Raw genomic sequence first — 21,390 nt, forward strand, 5'->3', positions numbered from 1 at the left:
ATAAGGTGCCAACAATACGGACACACTAAAAACTATTGCAATAGAACCCCGGCATGCGTTAAATGCGCAAAAAATCATCTTACGATACACTGCCCATCCACGGGAAAAATAGAGGAGGTTAAATGCTACAACTGCAACGGAAAACACCCAGCCAGTTACAAAGGTTGCGAAGCTAGGAAACAATTACAACGCAAACTGTTCCCGCCCCTACGAAGCAGGACAATCACTAACACACAAGCCCAACAGGACAGCACGAAACCCGAAATTATACCAAATACAGAGCAAGCAACAAACTCCAAACCCATCAGCACCAACACCATTGGTAGTCTAAGCTACGCTCAAGTAACCAGCCAATCAACACATACACACAACCAATACCACAGCAATAGTAACAATGACACTGCAGAAATCAAAGAACTGCTCAAACAATCCATAAAGAACACCGAAATACTAACCAGAATGATAAGCGAACAAAACGCAGTACTCAGACAGCAAAGCCAACAAATCACACTCACGCTACAACTACTTACAAACGTGCTAAGCAAAAAATAAAAACGGACACTCTAAAAATAGCAGCCTGGAACTCAAACGGCCTACAACAACGGGCCCTTGAAATTAAAACATTCATATACAATAACAATATAGACATACTACTTGTCTGAGAAACACACTTCACTATAAAAAGCTACATGAAAATACCATACTACACCATATATGATACCAAACACCCCTCAGGAAAAGCGCACGGAGTGACCGCAATGATAGTCAGAAACGATATCAGTCATTAGCTACACAGCCAAGTTAATAAGGAATATTTACAAGCAACCACCGTTACAGTTCAAACTAGCAGCAACTACTTCCAGTTGTCAGCGGTATGTGTGCCACCGCGACACAAAATAACATCACAAGTGTGGGAAGAATTCTTCCAGGATCTAGGGGACAAGTACATCGCAGCGGGAGACTACAACTCAAAGCACACGCTTTGGGGGTCAAGAAACATTACACCTCGAGGCAGAACACTGGAAAAATAAATTAGAAATAATAACCTCATTATATTATCCACAGGAACACCGACACATTGGCCGACTGACCTGAACAAAAAACCAGATCTTCTGGACTTTGCAGTTACAAGGGGACTATCCACAAACAAACTAAAAATAACACCCAACCTCGTGCTTAGCTCCGATCATACACCCATAATAATTGAATACAGAAACAAACCAATACTTTATAGCAAACCAGAAACGTCTCGTCCTTGGCGGTCACCGTGGCGATCAGATTGCCCACGTCTATCTTCCCGCCCAGAGCGTTCTCCAGCTCGATCCTTCTGTCCGTCCACTTCGGGCACGCGAAGAGGGCGTGCTCTGCATCGTCGTTCGGGTCTCCACAGTCGAGACAGTTGCTGTCGCTGTCCTTGCCAATCCTTTTCCTATAGACACCGAAGTTCCCATGCCCAGTTAGCAGCTGCATGGTGTGGTGGTCGATGTCCATCTTCTTTTTGGTAAATAGCAGCGTACTCGGTATTAATTTCTTTGTGATATTTTCCTTGTAGATGTTCCACTCCTTCTGCCAGTCCTCTTGGGCCTTCTTGCGAATCGCCTCCAGTTCCTCATTCAGCTAGCAGCCGTCATCCGTGTCAATCCTGGACCTATGGGTCTTGTTCCCCTCGTAGGTCTCTCCGAGCATCTTTATCTTTATGTAAATCGGGAGATTCCCGGTCAACACGCAAAGTGCCGCGTGAGAGACGGTACGGTATGCCGTCGTTGTTATGCACAGGGCCGTTCGTTGTGCTCGTTTCAGCTTTTTCCTGTTCTTATCGGTATTCGCTGCTCTAGCCCACACCGGTGCTCCGTAAGTTACGATGGACTCCCACACATTGTAGTAGAGCCTACGAGCCAAGCTGGGCCGCCCGTTGATGTTGGGTAGTATTCCCCTAAGGGCTCCTATTAACTTGTCGGCTCTATTACACACCATCTCGATATGCGCACCGAACCTCCGACTGGAGTCTATGACTACTCCGAGATACCTGATGCGATCGACCGTTTCGATGTCCGAGGAGCCCAACCTGAGTTTCACCACTCTCGGCACTCGCAAATTTGTGATGAGCATGACTTCCGTCTTTTCTCTCGCCAGAGTGAGCCCGACACTCGTGCACCAGTCGTTGGCGATCCGTAGCATCGTGTTGACCTTGGCGGAGGCCTCTTCGTTCCTCCCGACGGAGCATGTGATGGCCAGATCATCCGCGAAGGCGGTTGCTCTGACCATTGGTATGTTGTCGAGTCTCTCGAGCAACCGGTCGTATACCAAGTTCCACAGGAATGGTCCGATGATGGATCCCTGCGGAACTCCCGCCGCCACCTCGTGCTCCACCGTGCCGTGCTGGTTGCTCACGATGATCCTCCTTCCGGATAGGTAACTGCCGATTAGCCCTTTGACCTTCCATGGCAGCTTCCTCTTGTCAAATTCTTCGTATATGCTCTTCCAGCTGAGCGAATTGAAGGCATTGCTAATATCCAGGGTGATCATCACGCATATTACCTTCCTCTGTTTGCAGATGTTGGCAAACTTCATCACCTGCGTGATGGCATCTACCGTACTCCTCTTCTTTCTGAAGCCATATTGCCTCCGATGGAACGGGTCCATTCCGATGCATCTCTCGATGATCTTCTTAAAGCATTTTTCCCAGATCTTGCTCATGGTTGGGAGTATGCTTATCGGCCGGTACGCGTTAGGGAGACTGGGACTCCTTTCCCGGTTTCCTTAGCAGTATTACCCTGGCCGTCTTCCAGCAGTCTGGGATCCTTCCTGATTCGGTGATGCCGTTGAACGCCCTTGTCACGAGCTCGCTCCTGCGACTCGCTATCAGCTTCGCGATCTCACCCGGCACGCCATCGACTCCTGCAGCCTTCTTGGTGTTCATTCCTCCGGCAGCATCGACGACATCGCCTTCGCCGATGGCGACGCTGAGGCTAATATCTCCTTCTTCTTCGGTCTCTGCCTCTTCGCGGCCCTCATAATGGGGTGGTTCGTGTCCCAAGGTGAATAGCCTCTGTAGGACTGCTTTCACCATGTCGATCGGCATGTCGTTGGTTGGTCCCTTGCTTTTACATTTCTTCATGACCGTGCGATAGGGTTTGCCCCAAGGGTCGCTCTCCAGTATCTTGCAGTATTCTGTCCAAGCTGTTTTTTTGCTGCGGGCGATCTCCTTTTTTAACTGCCTTCGGATCTCCTTGTAGGCGTTGACGAGGGGCTCGGTGTTGCCGGCATTCTTCTTTCTTTCTCTCGTCACCTTCCTGAGCGCTTTGTGCGCCTGTGCTCTCAGTTCCGCGATCATCGGGTTCCACCAGTAATTCGCGTACTTGCGGCTCGCCGCACAGTTCGACTTCCTTAACATCCCTTCGCACGTACCTTCGATGCTCTTTTGCAAAGGCTCGGCCCCATCGGCTCCGATAGCCGCGTTGAGGTCCTCCTTCTTCAGTGTGTCGTCGAATCTGCTCAGGAACTCCTCCGGCGACATGTCCTTGGTCACGTACCTGTAGAACTTCGATACGGTCCGGGTCTTCCTCGCCTTAAACCTGTGGAGCACGTACAGATGGTCCGAGGCCGAGTATTTGTCCAAGACCGCGCTTCCGGCGTGTATTTCGCTGACCTTGTCGGATACGCTTATTATGTCGGGGAAGCTCGTCTTCCCGTTCATGAAGAAGGTGTACTTTTCCTTGAGTGTCACTGGAAACACCCGGTGGCCGCTTAGTGCCTCCATTAAGACTCTCCCACTCTTGTCTGTGGTCGATCTTCCCCAACAGCTTGACTTTGCGTTGAAGTCTCCGGCCACGACGACCTTGTCGTGTCTTCTAGCAACGCTCTTCGTCATAGTCGACAGCGTGTCTATGTATTTGGAGTATGCTAGCTTATTTATGTTGGGCGAACAGTATCCGCTGAAGCAGAAGACGTCGCCGACGCGGACGCCCACTATCCCGTCGCTCTTGACCTCTGTTGTTTCATCAGGCACTTTGCCATTGAGGAGTGTGACCCATATCGAGGCGTCTCCTTTGGTGTCATTAAACCAATGCGGTAGCTGCCTGTTCGGCTCGGAAATTATTATTATATCCGGCCTAAGTTCGATCGCGCATTGGTGCATCATGTCCTGCACCAGCTTGCATCTGTTGAGGTTTATCTGCAGTATCCTCACTTATTCGCTTTCAACCACCTTCTATATTCTGGACAAGCCAGGGATCCGGTTACGTGGTCAAATTTCACTCCTTTCTCCTTGTTGCAGATGGAGCAGCAGGGTGCGTTGACGCAGGCAGCTATCGTGTGGTCTTTGGCTCCGCACTTCCTGCAAATCTCCTTTCCAGGGCTTATCGCCGTGCATTTGTTCGCGATATGCCCGAACATGTGACATCTGAAGCACTTTACCACATTGGGTAGTGCCTTTATCGAGGCTATCGTCAAGCCGGTTCTAATCTTCCGGCTCGCCCCCTCTTTGGCCAGATAGGCTTTCGGCATCGTCACTATTGCCGATTGGGTGCCCCACGGCGCCATTTTTAGGGTCTTTACTTCGACCTCGGTGATGTCGCTTATGCCCAGTTGTATTGCTATCTCCCTGGCTAGTTCTTCCTTGCCTACGAGCGGGTCTATATCCCTGATCTCTACGGAGGTCTTGTCTCGCATTGGTAGCGCTCTCACCTTGCCTCTTAGCGCCGTGTTCATATCCGCCGCGGTCTTTTTGGCGTTGCTACCTGCTTTCAGCTCGATCAGAATGTCACCTGTTCTGGTCCTCCTAATTCCGCAGCTCTCTTTTAGGGTCTCCCTTGCCCCCATCAAATCTTTGTAGACCTGGATCCACTCCTTGTCTTGCCCTACTTTGACGAGGATGGCTTCGGGTCTGTTACGTATCCTCTTCGGTCCCTCCGGCCTCTTTGGCTTGTCCAATGCCGCCCTTCCTGCGTTCGCCTTCCTGACCACCGTCGGGGTGTCCGTTCTTTTTCCTCTCCTTCCGCGGACAGGGATCCAGTCTTCCTTTACATCGCTGTCCGTGCAGTCCGTAGTCGCTTTTGCCGAGCTGTTGCCGGCACAGGCCCCTGCGTAGGAGGCCTCCACGGTCGTTGGTCTCTTTCTCTTGGTGTCGCCCTTCCCCTCGACGGGCGATATCTCCTTCCTTTTTCCTTCCTTCTCCTCATTCCTCCCCGGAGGGGTGGTCATCCTGGTGGCCGTGACTGTCCTAGCGTTCCTCTTGAGCCTCATCTCGTCCAACATCGAGTGGACCTTGATCACTTTTTTACTGATAGCGTCCCTCCTTTTCTTGATGTCGGTATCCTTTTTGCTCATGAGGTAGAGTCTGCTACCTATGCATTGAATTTCGCGGAAGACTTCTGTGATGATTTCCGTCATCGCCTTCCATTCGCTCATTTTGATGACGATACTGTCCTCGTCATTGCATTTGGTCTCGGCCGTTGCTGTGTTCGCCATGGCCTTCCTCTTGAGACATTCCCTTGGTGCCGCCGCTTCGCTGCCGCTGTCCGACATTTCCGCCGGTGTGTCTAGCTCCGAGGTGCTGGCCGCTTCGTCCCTCGTTGCTATCGGCTGGCTCCTGGCCAGGCTTCTCGTTGTCTTGCACGCGCTCCCCTCCACTGTGGACTTTCTCATATATCTGGTGATCTTGTCACCTTTCACGATTTTTTCCTTGGCGATTCGGGTCGCCTTTTCGGTGGGTGGTGTCTTTTCCTTGAGTGCCTGCATGGGCATCTCGACATCCTCGATGATTCCCGCGATGTCTTCATCAAATTCGAGGTATCTTCTTGTGGTTTTCTTGCACATCTTTTCCTCTGTGACAACTGCGGGTGTTTCTTGGTCCCCGGTCGTGTTTACCGAACGTGGGGAGGCCCTGGGATCGACCTTCCCCTCGCCGTTCGTCCAGTCGTTGGGTGACCGTCGGGTCGAGCCTGGGACGCTACTGGAATCCCCGACGGGGCCTGGAAGCTCCGAAACCCCCTGAGCCGTAAGTTTACTTACCTTATAGTACTTGTCCATATTGTATTTGTAACTTTAATATACATATATATATATATGTATGTTTGAAATGGATGTCCTTCGACGTAGCCGGTCGTCGTATAATCCCACTGTATCCTTCCGCGTGTATGCGATTCGTGTCCTGAATAAACTTGCCGAATGTCGTCGTAAAGTCGCCAGTCGTATGACTGGTGACCGGATATTTCTAAACTCGCAATGTCCTATCACTGTTCGACGCGGGGAGTTTTGACTGGCCCTCCACGGGGGCGCTCTCCACCACTCCTTGGTTACCCAGGTAGCCCGCACGGTGGCGCTTCGGTCGCGCGACCCAAGATGGCCTCCGCTCTGCCCCTAACCTCACTTTTCACACACAGCACTTTCAATCGTTTCTCTCGCTTTTATACCAGCGAGCTCCCCTATTTCTTGTATTCCCACTCATTCCGGAGCACTAGAAACTTCACTTTCGTGCACTTTTCCGCCCGAATTCTTTAATTTACCCAGATATTTCGGTTATGCCTACGGAGCGACGTGCACGTGTCCGTTCAGCTTGCCACCATCATTTCGAATGAAAGGACATAACCTAACAAACACGAGGATGGTACCCCGCTGGGGGTAGCCACCAACATGCTAATTTAACCGTTAAAAAATTCCACCAAATGTCCAAATTGGACAAATTGTGAATTTTAATAAATAAATAAAAAAAAACGCTTGCTTTTAGCATCTGCATCCTTTTTATTTATTGACCAGTGTATATTGACTCACCATCATATTGGATAAGCCGCGATTTTGCTTATTAGTATTGCGAAAGATTGGCTATGCTTTAAATTAGACATACAAAAAAGTTCTGAATCTTTTTATTTGTGTCGCGAGAGACTAATCGAGATTTCAATTAGAGTTGTGAACAAATGATAATCGTGCCTGCTTTAGTTTGTGATTGTATTTAGTAATTTTGATAATGAATTGTTAGGGTTTTTTAGAGACTACGCATATTAAAATTTATCTTGTTTCCTATCATTATAAGTTAAATTTAGAAATGTTTTCGTTAATTGAGTTAATTGAGTTAATGAGTTTTCGTTAATTTTATGATATTACAATTACAATAATATTACAATTTGTAGTATAAAAATATTTGTAATAGCTGTTTGTTCATATTGCAGAATAATTTTTGTTTTTGTTTTAAGAATGGATGTTGCGGATTCCGTCGTGATTGTTTTAGTCTTCTAGTTAGAATTGCGTGGATGAATGATCTTTTTTTTTTAAGTATCGTTGCGTCTATATCATGCCCAATCTTCTCTCACTGAACTGTGACTGCATATTCCAGCTCTTGGATCGCCTTTTACGAGCGTCTTCTAAATGGATACACTGTAAATCTAAGTGCATAAATTGATAGCTACTAGAGTTACGGAAATAATTCATACGAAATTTTCCTATCCTCTTCTCATCCTTCTTCTTTTTTTTTTTTTTTTTTTGTTGTCAATAGTAAGTTAATTACCATTGCAAATATGATAAAATACACATCGCGATTTTTTTAAAATTATCTATTTGATATCCATTATATAGTAAATTAGAGTTATCAAATATAATGAATATTCCTTTCACGATTTGTTGTCCGGATTTACATCGAGTGGATACTTTGATGTCCCTTCTGGCTGGCAGAGTTATTTTTCAACACTCTTTATATATTACCAAAGCGTTTGTTATTGGAAATGCTGTTAGAAGATATATTAGTTCCCCATAAATATGTTCTTCAAAATTTTGCTAAAACATATATATAATGTTCAATTCTCGGATAATTCAGGGATCGATTCTTAAGTTTGAAAATCGAGTTTATTGTAACAATGCTTAGATACAATACAGAAGTAAACAACAATTAATAATAATTAATAACAATAAATAATAATAAATAACGAAGCTTTGTACAAGTTCTACCTGAAAATAGAGAATCGATTTTCAACGTCCTGAGCTACCGATCTTTCTCCGTCAATCCTCAATGTTTTTCAATAATGATTCTTTCTTCTGTGTCTGCTGTAGCTCTCTGTCCGTCCGTTTGGGAACTGCGCGTCTCTCAATATGGCTCTTCGTAAAACGAAGAAAGCCGCTCTGTCCGTGAAATAAAAGAAGTCGTGCTGTCCGTAAACAGAGATAGTCTGTTAAACAGATAAAATCCCTCTGTCTATCCGCGTCTGAACTCTTAGGGAGTTTACATATATTTGTCTCTTACAATTAGTAATGAACACCATTTATTTAATGGATATAACACCAATTGAAGTTATTACTATATTTAATTAAAACATTTCATTTGTGTTCATTTGTTTCATGTGTATTTCAAATGTATTTAAAGAATTATGTGAAAATTATTATAATACTGTTGCAATTTTCTCAGCCGTAATACCTTTAATGTTTTAACAATAAAATAATGTTATAAATATTTGAATTTGCTATAGCTAAATCAAAGATCAAACGTTGATTTTCAACAAAAATCTTGTGCGAAAATTATTTGTACACATCATGTTGATCGTGATAATAAAAGTTATATTTCTATTTTATATATATTCGTAAATTATTAAATTTGTAAAATTAAAAATTAAATTTGTATTCAATTAAAAATTTTTTATTCTGACAAATTACATTTTACAACCGATTTTTTGGAAAAACTAATATTATTAAATAATAATTATTAAGGTGTTATCATTAATTACAGTTATTATTAATAATGATTATATCCGCGTATTGATACTTATAATTATAATTTTCTATCATTATATTATATAATAATAAATATATCTTATTATTATATTTTTTAATATTATAACTGTAATTATAATAATAAATATACAGATACAATCATTGAACAAAGTAACAGGATTGGGAATTATGCAAGTTGTGTTAATTTTTAATATGGAGAACATAAGTGAAATTTAATAAAATATAATCATTGTAAGAAAATAAAATATAACCATTGATAAGTAAATAAAACTATTAAAAAATTTAAACTAGCAAATCTTGTCAGTACAAAATTGTTTAATTCTTAAGAAGCAAACTATGTGATTTTTCATTTTGATCTTCAAAGCAAATTTTCAATTCTCGCTCCAAATTTAAATTCAAATTTTGAAACTAAATGTCAAATTCAAGTTGCGTTATTAATGATCTTACATTAAATGTTCACATTTGTTCTATTTGTGTCTAATATATTCTGTTGCAGGTTTATAGTCAGTTTCGAAATAGCTACAAAATTGCAATATTCGTAATTGCCAAAAAATGTTTCTTTCGATAAAAGGTAAGGTTAACAGTACTGTAACTGATGTCAAGACAATATTAATAATCTACAATGCGATGACCTTCAAAGGACCTTAAATTCAGAAATCTTGAATTCATTGTATTTCATCATTTTGGTTTATTAAGCTGTTATGTCACGTGTCTAGTAGTAGTGCATACCATCACTAAATTTCAATAGTAAAGATTACCAAAAAAACTTCTTATTCAACAAAAAGTCAATGTTACCGCAACTTTTTTACATAGAATTATGTAAATGCATTTAGCCATTTTTTAAGGCGGTTGCAAAAGATTATACGCGAATGTGTTGAATGGCAGTGCTTAAACGCTAAAGATAATTATTTATTGCTCTTTATCTTGAAATCAATTATTTGAAAATAATTTATTTCTGAAGTAAGATTTTGAAATTTCTTTGCAAATAACTTCATTTTCAAATAAATTTGCTTGTTATTTTATTTTAAAAAATTATTTCTCCTTTTTATTTATTAGTTTCAAATATATTATTTTATAAATAAAAAGTGCTTAAACCTATTGTCCGACCTCTTATTTTTGTAACGCAATTTGAAAGTTAGAACCGACTGAAGGGGGCAAAGAAAGAACGAAGAAGCTATTTTGGTGAATATACGGTAGTATAGATATCTATATCATTGGGAAGGTTAGGACTTGCGCGTTGGTTGGTGTTCTGTTTTACTTCCTTGTCGACAACGTAGAGTTATCAGTCACGTGGAGAACATTCGCGGCTTCGGTTCGTTTCTCTGATTCTTTCTTTCGTGTTATGTTTAACGACAAGTGATATCGATTGATTCAAGAAAAGAAGGAATTGTGGCACTCAACAACCGGCAGAATCTGACGAAAGTAAGAAGCAATTCAAATTGATGAGCTTATAATATCCATAATAGTACAAGTTCGTTTTTTTCTAGAAAAGCAAGCGATTAGTCTAATATTTTTAATTTCTTCGTTAGATATATCAATACTTTTCAATCATCCTATATATTATGCAATTGCTATGAGTGTAACTATTTATATTTCAGAAGAACTATAATTAATTATATAGTGAAGTTGTAGATTTTTCGGCAATATCTGTTTTTATAGATAGAACAAGTTAATGATCATTCGATAATAAAACAAGAGATGAATTATTTTTTTATAATATCGATTTCATCCTGTGAACTTCACTTCCAAATACTATCGTAGAATCTCTTATTGTCTAAAAAGTCGAATTTAATAAGGATTGTCCTTTTTATGGGCATCTTAATTCTTCACTATTCTATTAATTTTACTTTTGTGTGGATTTCATGTATCAACGTTTGTTCATATTACACATTTTTAATGTTGTTTGACGCGTATTTTGAAGTATTTGATAACGGACAACGGTATTCCACCGTTTTAATTTACATATTTTAAAGTGTAAAGGCAATAATATAAATATATAAAGAAGTACCGTGACTGAAATGTACCTTTATCTCAAAATTTTATATTTCGAACAAATAAGAGTGATATGGGGATAAACGGAAATATAGTTCAATTATTTAATAGTAATTTGTCAATTGTCAAATACATTTTATACATCTCTTTTTGTATGCAAGACGTGTAATTTATATGGTGACACATGTCTAGTGATTATGCGAACAACGAAAAACAAAGAAGCCTTTGAAAGAAGAGGTTTTAGCTTAATACGCAATAAGAAAGAACTTAAAACGAAAGCCCCATTCGTGTATTGATATTCATATGTAGTACTATTTTTATTTTATCTAACTATCGTAGTAAAAGTTATGCATTGAATTTGTAAATTTTGATTAAAGTAGAATTGTTAAATTGCATTGTGCTTGCTTTGACACATAGCAATTTAGTTTGAAATTTAAATTTCAATCATGAAACATTTTTAACGATGCGTAATACTAAACGATTTATATTTTTCATTAATATTATTAGTTCAATTCCCGTTACAGAGATTTAAATGTAAAGAGTATCTTGAATAGGCAGAGAGATGCATTTACATATTCGTGTTAATGAATCGGAACATTCGTGATATGGTTTCCACAAAATACTATTGTTTCTATAGTTCTATAATGCTTTCTTAAAACATCTTTCCTCCATTGAACATGATTTTTATCAATCTTGAAAGGAAAGTATTTTAGAGCACAGAAATAGTAATAAAGGTAAAATAATGGAATTTCAACAATTAACGTGTATCTACAAAGATTTAAGCGAAACTCATTCAATATTATTAAACTTTGATATATTATTTTCTTTTCCTTTTTCCTAAAATTACTCATTATAAAACATCAAAGACGAGATTTTGCAATATTTTTACAATCGAGCTCTATCATAAAAACATAATTATTATTACATTTTATTAACGAGAATTCTTTAATGAACGTTTGAAAAAGTCGTTTCTTTTTTACATTTTCTACAAGAATATAATTTCAAAAATATGTGTGCAAAATCTTATGCATGTACTTGTAATATTAACTAGAATATCCTGCTAAATAAATATATGCTTGTAAAATACGAATATTTAATAATAAAACAATTGATTATTATATAAAAAATAAATGTCTTTTCTAATTTTTATTCATTTTTTTAACCAAAAATATATTTTTCATAGGGCATTGCCAGGACGGCCGGATTGAATGTTCTAACACTAACGCAAGCCCAATACATTAGTGATATATATTTGTAATTGAATTATATGTTACAACAGACATGTGATACGTTCTTGCAGCTTCGTCAAAGATAAACAACCAGCGATCGACACTGACGTATACCTTGCTACATCCGCACAATTATAAACAGAAATAGTCTGTAGTAATATTTGCAGTTTTTTCGTAAATATAATATAGGAAACTAAAGCCAATCGACGGTTATATCTATAACAAACAGTTATTCAAAATGTGAAGCTTTACAATATATTCAGAAATCATCGAAATCGGAAAAGCAGAATAGTTCTACAAATTCACCTTTTAATATAAAAATATTTAACAATATTAATTATTATTGGGAAATGGATACGTTTTTATTAATTTTTATTAAATATAAATATATTCTAAAAATAACGACATTTTAATATAATTTGGCCGCTACAGTCGGTTGCTAGATTAAAATGCAGACTACACTGCTTCAGAAGCAGTTGATCGTCAGATACGATTTAGACCTCTTTCTAATCTCACATTGCACAAACGACAAACCGACCGACCTACAAATATAACATGAAAAAATACAGCATTTTAAATGGACGCGTCCTAAGTGGTCTTGTGCGATGGAACAACGTTGTATTTATCGCTCAGGCTGTTTGAAACTTGATCTTTGTCGCATCACCAGATCCACAGTCAACAGTTTCGCCTTCGTTTAGTAGGACCCATACTAACGCAACAATGAAACTTTTTTATCTGAAATCTTTTCTTAATACAATAATCATCGATACATTGGCGAGATTTTATAATCGAGCAATGCAACAGTATCCACATACTTTTATATAAAATTTACTGTAAACTAAAACTTTATAACAATATCGAGTTTGAACTCATTTTTAAATGTCTATACAGATCCATATACAGTGGCCCATCACTTCGATCATTGCGCAAGTTATGATTTTAATGAAAAATGTTCCAAATAAAAGTTAGATGATTTCGGAAGGGATATAATTTGACGTAATTAGAGCTTTTGTAGGACAATGCGTAGAGGATATATGATGATCAACCTTATTTTTTTTAATTCTTTCGAATATCCTACGTTAGCATTAGTTAAGGTAACATATTAAAAAATTAACAATTCGTAAAATATTTTAGATTGAAATTTTTCTTTTTCTTCGCTATACTTCTCTACGTCTACCGCTATCGGTAAGATATAAAGAACATGGAAAATCTGTTACGTGAATGTTTTACAGCTGTGTTGAATGTTCATTGATGAAATAGCGTAAGTATGTGTATATTTCTGTAATCTTTTGTTTAGTTTTTACTACTTTTTATAATTTTCTTCCTTTCTCTGTAATTGCCTTTTATAATTTTTTCAATTTCAATATAATCATGTGTATATAATTTCTCAATAAATACCTAAATCCTACCGAATGACGTTATTATTGCTCCATTTTCATTATCATCCATAAGTTTGAAGCAATTTTACAGAATACAGATAAACTTAAATTTGTATTATCAGCATAGCAAGAGAATTTTTGTTATTATTGTCGATTCCATATAAATAAAGTCATTTGTATTTTCGAGCTATCGCGGGGAGACGCGGTCGTTAGAATACGCGTCAACGGGAGTCGTAAATTCCCGTTACGATTAGGATAATCGACACCATGAATAGTTCGATCCCCGTATTTCGTTTAGGATAATAGGGGTGATTCAGTTAGTATAACACTGGTCGTCACTTGGTTATAATAGAATATATTTCCAACAATTAGGCTACACGAGTGAATAGATATACAATCAACAACCTTATCGCACGCACTTAATATCGATGTGTACAATATAGAGCACGGATCTTACAATTGAGTTTAGTCTCTTAATTAACGTAGCACGCTATGATACTTAATAGAATACGCGAATGTTTGGCAATGTCGCGGGCTGATTTGAGTTATGCTCCGTTGGCTTTCTGTGTTCCGAGTTAGACGTTAGGCGTTCGAATTTTGACTAATTGGTCATTCTTGCGTTCATACGGAAGAAAGTTCGGGGTGGGTGTGTCCTTTTGTATGACGAACGCGGATTCGTTGTTCACACCTTTCGTTAAGAAAAGTGAGGGTAACGATCCGCGATGTCGATTGGTTTGCCCTCCGATGATATTTGAGGGATGAGTCAGAGGCCTCTTACCATCGGGGTTTACAGTTGACCTTGTTCATGGGAAAAACCTGATTGTTTTATTAGCTAGTCCTTTGGATTTTCCCTAATGGATGCGCGCTAATGGGTGCTTGTCCGCTTTTCCGTAACTTTTACTTGCGCCTAATAAACTCAAGGACAACTCTAAAACCAGATGTTTTTTTTTTTATTTATTAGAATATTTACAATCAATTCTCGTTGAGAATTTTCAGTAACTTAATTTGGCGTGATACAATGACATGGATTATAATAGCTTTATATTGTTGATTCTAGTAGGACTAAGGGTTTAATCTAGTGGGTATTTTCTTTTTAGTCTGCGGATCTGGTCCGTCGTGTCCAGTAGTTGGGTGACTAGTGGGTTGTGGTGGTTGATGACTCTTGTGCTATATCTGCTTCTGGACTTGTGTATTTCATCTTTGACTGTAGGTATCTTGAGGTCTCGGTGGATTGTTTCGTTGGTAACATACCAGGGTGCATTTAATAGGGATCTTAGCGTTTTCGATTGGAAGCGTTGGAGTATTTCAATGTTGGAGTTACTTGCTGTTCCCCATAGTTGGATTCCGTAGGTCCAGACAGGTTTTATTACGGCCTTGTAGAGGGTTATTTTGTTCTGTATGTTTAGTTTGGAGCGTCGGCCCGTGAGCCAATAGAATTTTCTTAGTTTTTCCTTTAGTTGCTTTGTTTTTTCCGAGATATGTTTTTCCCAAGTTAGCCTCCTGTCCAGGGTCATGCCCAGGTATCTTACGGAGTCCTTGCTTGGGATTATTGTGTTGTTAATGGTGACCTGGGGGCAGGTTTGTTTTCGGAGCGTGAAGGTTACATGGGAGGATTTTTTTTCGTTTATTTTAAAACCCCATTTTTGGAACCACTTTTCCATGGAGTCGAAACTTCGCTGGAGAGTGGATGAGGCAATTGCCGGGTCTGCGTGGGTAGCTAATAGTGCTGTGTCGTCGGCAAATGTTGCTATTGTTACCTCGTTTGATATGGGTAAGTCGGCAGTGTAGATGGAGAATAGTAGGGGTCCGAGGACACTACCTTGCGGTATGCCGGATTTTATTGGGAATGTTGCGGAAGTGGCGCCTAGACATTTAACTATGAATTGTCTGTTGGTTAGGTAGGATTTTAAGATGGAGTAGTATGGGTGGGGTAGGATTGTTTTAAGCTTGTAGAGTAGCCCTTCATGCCATACTTTATCGAATGCCTGTTGGATGTCTAGGAATACGGCTGAGCATTATTTTTTCTTTTCAAGGGTTTGGCTGATCATGTGGGTTATGCGGTGGATTTGCTCTACTGTTGAGTGTTGTTTTCGGAAGCCGAATTGGTGATCTGGGCGAGTCTTCAATTCTTCTAGGAGTGGAAGGAGACGATTCGTGAGCATCCTCTCGAATAGTTTAGACAGGGTAGGTAAGAGACTGATTGGGCGATAGGAGCTGGTTTCATATATTGGTTTACCGGGTTTGGGGATGAGGGTGATTAGTGAGATTTTCCACGCCTTAGGAAAGTGTTCAAGGCGGAGGATGGCGTTAAAGATTGATGCGATGAGTGCAATCCCTTTTATGGGAAGTTCCTTGATTGCTTTATTTCCTATTTGGTCGTGACCTGCTGCTTTTTTGGGGTTTAGGCGACTGATTGCTTCTATGATCTCTGCAGAAGTGAAGGGTTGAATAGGAGGGGACATTTGGAAGGGAGTGTGCAGGTATTCGGTGACGTCCGCTGCGGCTATGGAGGAATGGGGTTGGAATACTTCAGTCAAATGTTTGGCAAATAGGTTGGCTTTTTCTATAGGGCTACGCGCCCATCCACCCTGCGGGCGGCGGATTGGGGGTATTATTTGTGGGGGGCGCGTGAGTTTCCTGGAGGCTTTCCATAGTGAGTAGTTTGAGTCGGCTGTGGGGGACAGGCTGGCGAGATATTTGTGAAAACGGTCATTATTGTGGTTCTTTATGGTTTTGGATAGTTTTCTAGTTGCGTTGTTTAGTTTGCGTTTGTCCTCCGGTGTTCTATGGGTCTGCCATATCCTTCTTAGCCTACGTTTTTCTGCTATTTTTTTTAGTATGTACTGGGGGTATTCGTGGTTGCTGGTGGACGTTTTTGCCGGTGTGGAGACGCGGATAGCGTTTATTATGCTCGCATTTAGGTATTCCGTGGCTGCTTCGATTTCATCATTGGTTTTTAGTGAAGTTGAGGCTGAAGTTGTGTGGGTAAAGACTTCTCTAAAGAGCTGCCAGTTGGTGTGTTGGTTATGAATGGAGCCATTAGGTGTATTCTCGATGATAGTTGAACTGACTGTTACTATCACGGGGGAATGATCAGAGGAGAGATCAGCCGAGGAATTGATTTGGACGTGTCTTGACGAGATATTTTTAGTTATGAAGAAATCAAGGAGATCGGGTATTTTGTTTGTGTCGGTGGGCCAGTGTGTGGGTTCGTATGTGGTAAGGTAGTTGAGGTTGTTGGTTAATATGCTGTTGAGGAGGTTTTTGCCTCTTACTGTAACCAGTCTGCTGCCCCATTGGGTGTGTTTAGCGTTGTAGTCTCCTCCGGTTATGAATTTGCTGCCCACGGTGTCCAGGAAGTGGTCAAAGTCTTCTTTGGCGATGGAGTGTCTGGGAGGGCAGTATACAGCTGAGGTGGTGATTGTACCATGACAGTCTTCTATTGCTACGTTTGTTGCTTGGAGGTAGTCTTTCTGGAATGGTTGAAGTTCGTAGTGCTTGATGTTTGACTTGATTATGATTCCGGTGCCGCCGTGAGCCTTTCCGCTGGGGTGTTGGGTGTGGTAGAAGTTGTAGCCGTGTATTTTGAGATAGTTTTTGTCGGTGAAGTGGGTTTCGGATATGAGCATCACATCGATTTGCTGTTGTTTTAAGAATAGTTCTAGTTCGGCTTTGTGCTGAGCTAGACCGTTGGCGTTCCACAGGGCTATTCGCATTGGTTTTATTTTGCTTCTGTGCTTATGAATTTGTCCATGAAGCGTGTGAGTAGGGACAGCAAGTTGTTAATTTGCTCAGTTTGCTTCTCGATAAGTTTTTCGAGTCTGGTAAAGTTGTCTGTGCTTTGCGGGGTGGGAATTCTATTTTCTGTATGTACACTGTGTGTTTTCGAGTTGTGTGCGTTTCCTTGCGTTGCCTGCGCATAGGATACTGTTGGTGTGGTGAGTTTTTGGGGTTTAGGTTCTTGTATGTTTATGTCCTTGGGTCTCAGTTTTGGATACTTTATATTATGTAGCGATTTGTAGGCTGAGCATCCTTTGTAGTTCGCAGGATGCTCTCCTTGACAGTGGATACACTTGGCGGGGGTTTCCGGGGATTTAGTGCATTGGTCAGTGGGGTGATTACCTGCACATTTTACGCACCGGAAGTTGTGATTGCAGTATTTCTGCGTGTGGCCGTACCTTTGGCACCTCTTGCATTGTATTATTTCTTTCTTTACAAGAGGTGGCTCGAACTTAACTATGGAGTTCATCAGCCGATTGATATTGTAGATTTCTTTATTGTTTGTTTTTTGTTTTAGGTCTATAAAAAATAAGGATAGTGGGTTTTTTGTGATTCTATGCCTAATGTTACTGATGTTAGTTACTTCGTGGCCGTGATTTGACAGTTCGCATTTTAGTTCGTCTAGATCGACTGAGTGATGGATATTGCGTAGCACCACTCGAAATGGTCTTTCTTGTTTGAGCTGGTATGTGTGGAATTTGGCGTTTAACGTTTTTAATAGCTTGGTTAACTTTCTATAGGCGTCTGGGTGGGACGGCAGTATTTTCACTTGGTTGTTGTTAATCTTTAGCTTGTAGTCTTCTTTGCTGATGTCTTTTTCGATAGTTTTAATCATTGACTGTATGTCGATTACGTCGTTAATGAATATCGGTGGGGGAGGGGGAGTTCTTTGAGTATGGAGATTATTTACCTTTTCGGTTGTAATCATGGAGTCTTCCGTGGACTCCGAGAATTGAGAATCTATTGTAGGTAGTCACTTGGCTGGCTGATGGTTTGGCTTGAATCTTGTTTACATTTGTCTTGGTCGGTTCGAGCTTTCGTTTTTTCGTGTGGTGGTCATTTACCAGGATAGTTGCGTTGCCCTCTTGCCACGGGGGAGGAAACATGGCGGTGTTATAATTTTGCTCCGGGGAGCCTGTTGGAAATGATAGAGCCATCATCGAGCTAGTTAATTCTGTGTGAAAGAAAGAAAGAAAGAAAGAAAGAAAGAAAGAAAAAAAAGTCGAGAGGCTGTTAACCCCTGACTAGGTTAGTTGGATTCGCTTTCGTCAGCTGGGCGTCACGTGGAGTTTTGTGAACTTCACAGGGCACTGGACACACGTCTGCACGCCTCGGCACTCACGAACGAACTGATAGGGATTTTTGGCACTTTATTTCTACAGATATACCCAAGGATCTACCAAAATTTAGTTCTGTCGGAATTTTTGTTATTTGAGATGTCTATTTTGACCGGACTATTAGAAATAGTCTTGATAACGATCATTAGCAGTAGAATTCATAAAAACATTAAAACTAATATACGACTCAGTGGAAAAATAAGAAAAATCAGTTTCTGTATATTTTGTGGTAGTTTCTGATACCAAAAACACTTTGTAAACTCCGTCAAAAAATAAATAAATTATTAAGCACACTAGTCAGTTATTTTATATGATGTACAAATCTTTTGTATAAGCTTCTTTATATTTATTATATATTTCCTTGCTGTTTCAGAGAAACGTAGAAGTAGATCGTCAGTGTGGAGAAAAGAAATCGATCTGAAGAATATGCCACTCTGTATGTCGACAAGGTTCAGAATACCATTCACAGTGGTATGTATATACATATATATGAAATTTACAAATATAAAGGATAAGTTCCAATGGAAGTGAAACTGAAATTTTTAAGTTACATCTTTACTAATCTACTCAATTTGTGGGTGGTGTTTTCTTCCTCTATATATACATACATGACGTGTCGTGTGTCACGACCGGCGCCCTTCAAATCTGATGGGCCAATGATGGAAATAAAGATGTGGCCGCCTTGGCGACAATGTATATCGCCGAAGTCATCGTGCCTAATGAGTCATCGATATCCCAACGGTCCTTCCGCTGAATGTTCTAGAAGAAGGGGTGCGTGGCAACGGTCACGTACGCCTACAGCGTAGTGGGAATATTGAGGGGTGACAAAGAAAAAAGGAATAGATCCCACCGAAAGTCAAATTGTAGAGCTTCGGTCTCGGAAAGTCACGGCTGGAGCTCAGAACCAAATCGCAGCCAGTGTAAACTCAGAGTTCAGAAATAAATTCTCTTTTGTATTTTTCTACATTTTATTGTTTCTCTTCATCTGAGCTATCTCTTTTTTATTTTACGTGACATGTGCGCAGAAGTGCGTTCGCATAATTCTGCTTTATCTCTGTAATCAGTAGCGGCATATTGTGTAAATTGCTTTGGCGCGGATGTGTTAATTTAATAGACCTATTTGACAATGATTATTTTCTAAAATGAATAATTATTATAATAAAATTAGCAACTTTAATTAAAGATATATTTAATTATATTTTACGGTTCCAACTGAATCTTTATAAAACGGACAATTATACTGAAACCTTTAACAATCATAGAAGCCAGTAAAATGTTCTTTCGTACTGTTTCTTATGTCTTTCTTGTCGTTTAAATTGGTTTGGAGAAAGAAAACATTCAAATTTAGAAATACTGGTTAAAAGTGTAGTAACTATAAGTCTAAATTACAGTAACATAAAAAGTTTAGTTTATTGAACTGAAGTACACTAGTTACTTTTTTATAGCTTCCATTTAATGAATATTTTAAGACATACTTAGGTGAGTACTTAGGATATGATAGGACATATAAAATAATATAATAATAAGATATATAAAATAGATATGTTAGAAGTATTTAATCATATGAGCAGTCAATAGGAAATTAGATTTCTATTCGCTTAATAATTTCTTAAATATCTTCATATAGAAACCCGTAGAAGAAAACGAAAATTTAAAAAATAGAAGCCATAAAGTAAAATATAGTGTTAAAAAATATTTATATTGTGTTTACAGAATTTAATATTGATATTGTTCTGTGGCGGCACTTGACGATGAAACTTTCCGACGGCTTCGCAACACAAAGCATATCACCAAAGCGTAAAGCCGACATGCCTAATGAGCTATCGATATCCTTACGGTCCTTCCACCGAATATTTGAAAGAAAACATATGTGGCAACGATCGCGAACGTCTAACGAACGCGTGCGTAGTGGGGATATCGAGAGGCAACAAAAGAAACGAATCGGTTAAAAGGGACATTCGAGTTTGAACAGCGAAGTGAGAAGATTCGAGTTTTAACGGCGAAACGAGGATAGGCGAGAAAGTCAGCGGTAAACGAGAATTGTACGGAGCGACCTGAAGGCGAAGATTATTGAATAAATATATTGTTGAACATCGCCGAGTATTTCTTTGGCACCTTACATTAAACACCACCTCAGTTTACATTACTATTATCCACAGAGTTTAATGCTGATTGTTTGTTTTTGTTCAAGTATGATTGTTTTCTACATTTTATAACGGCACTATTAATATTTAATCATTTCAAGAACATAATTTAGAAGAATAATGAAAATATAATCAATGAATAATACTTGAATGATATTCCAAATTACAAATTGTTCAGTGAAGACTTCTTAATTTACCACTTTGAAACTGAAGAAAAACGAAGTTTTATTATTTTCTTTATACGATCTTTGATTTTCCTTTTCCAATCTAAAGTATTCAGTTATGATTTTGTAACGTAAATCACGTCAGAGACCAGGACACACACACACCGCGGGCAGGATGGTGTCACGATCGGCATACTTCGAATCCGATGGACCGACAATGGAGATAAAGATGTGGCGGCTTTGGCGACAATGTATATCGTCGAAGAGCCTAATGAGTCATCGATATCCCAACGGTCCTTCCATCGAATGCTCTAGAAGCGTGGCAACGGTCCCGTACGCCTACAGGATAGTGGAGATATTGAGGGGTGATAAACAAAGAAGGAGCAGATCCCCCCGAAAGTCAAATTGTAAGAGTTTCAGTCTAGAACAGTCACGCCTAGAGCTCAGAAGTGTATTATAAGTGTATTATTAAGTGTATAAACGAAAAAAAATAAAGTTTCTTTTTTTTGAATTTCTTTTTTTTATTTTACGCGACATTTTGGCGATCCGTGCCAGGATCCATCAACTTCAAGAAAACGAAATTATGTATTTCGGGCTACGGTCAACTTTGAAGATTGAGGATCAGTGGACCACTGCAACAGAGCAGACAC

The 21,390-nt window shown here is 39.7% G+C and overlaps 1 protein-coding gene and 1 long non-coding RNA gene across 3 annotated transcripts in view; one reads left to right on the top strand and one right to left on the bottom strand.

Annotated features, from left to right (window-relative positions):
- Nucleotides 1-728: 728 nt before the first annotated feature.
- Nucleotides 729-21,390, bottom strand: part of LOC126922456 (uncharacterized) — a 58,431-nt gene continuing 37,769 nt past the window's right edge. Inside the window, exon 2 of the long non-coding RNA XR_007712776.1 lies at nucleotides 729-1,005. This is a non-coding gene — a long non-coding RNA (uncharacterized LOC126922456). The remainder of the gene's footprint in view (nucleotides 1,006-21,390) is intronic.
- Nucleotides 8,921-21,390, top strand: part of LOC126922414 (uncharacterized) — a 60,752-nt gene continuing 48,282 nt past the window's right edge. For both annotated transcript variants that reach the window (XM_050734983.1, XM_050734984.1), the window contains exons 1-2: nucleotides 8,921-10,137; nucleotides 18,806-18,903. Coding sequence is in view for 1 of the 2 variants with exons in the window: in XM_050734984.1 (XP_050590941.1) it covers nucleotides 18,859-18,903 (45 nt within the window). In the remaining variant the exon portion in view is untranslated. The remainder of the gene's footprint in view (nucleotides 10,138-18,805; nucleotides 18,904-21,390) is intronic.

This window comes from Bombus affinis, chromosome 12 (assembly GCF_024516045.1).
Source record: "Bombus affinis isolate iyBomAffi1 chromosome 12, iyBomAffi1.2, whole genome shotgun sequence".
In the NCBI taxonomy this organism is placed as follows: Eukaryota; Metazoa; Arthropoda; class Insecta; order Hymenoptera; family Apidae; genus Bombus; species Bombus affinis.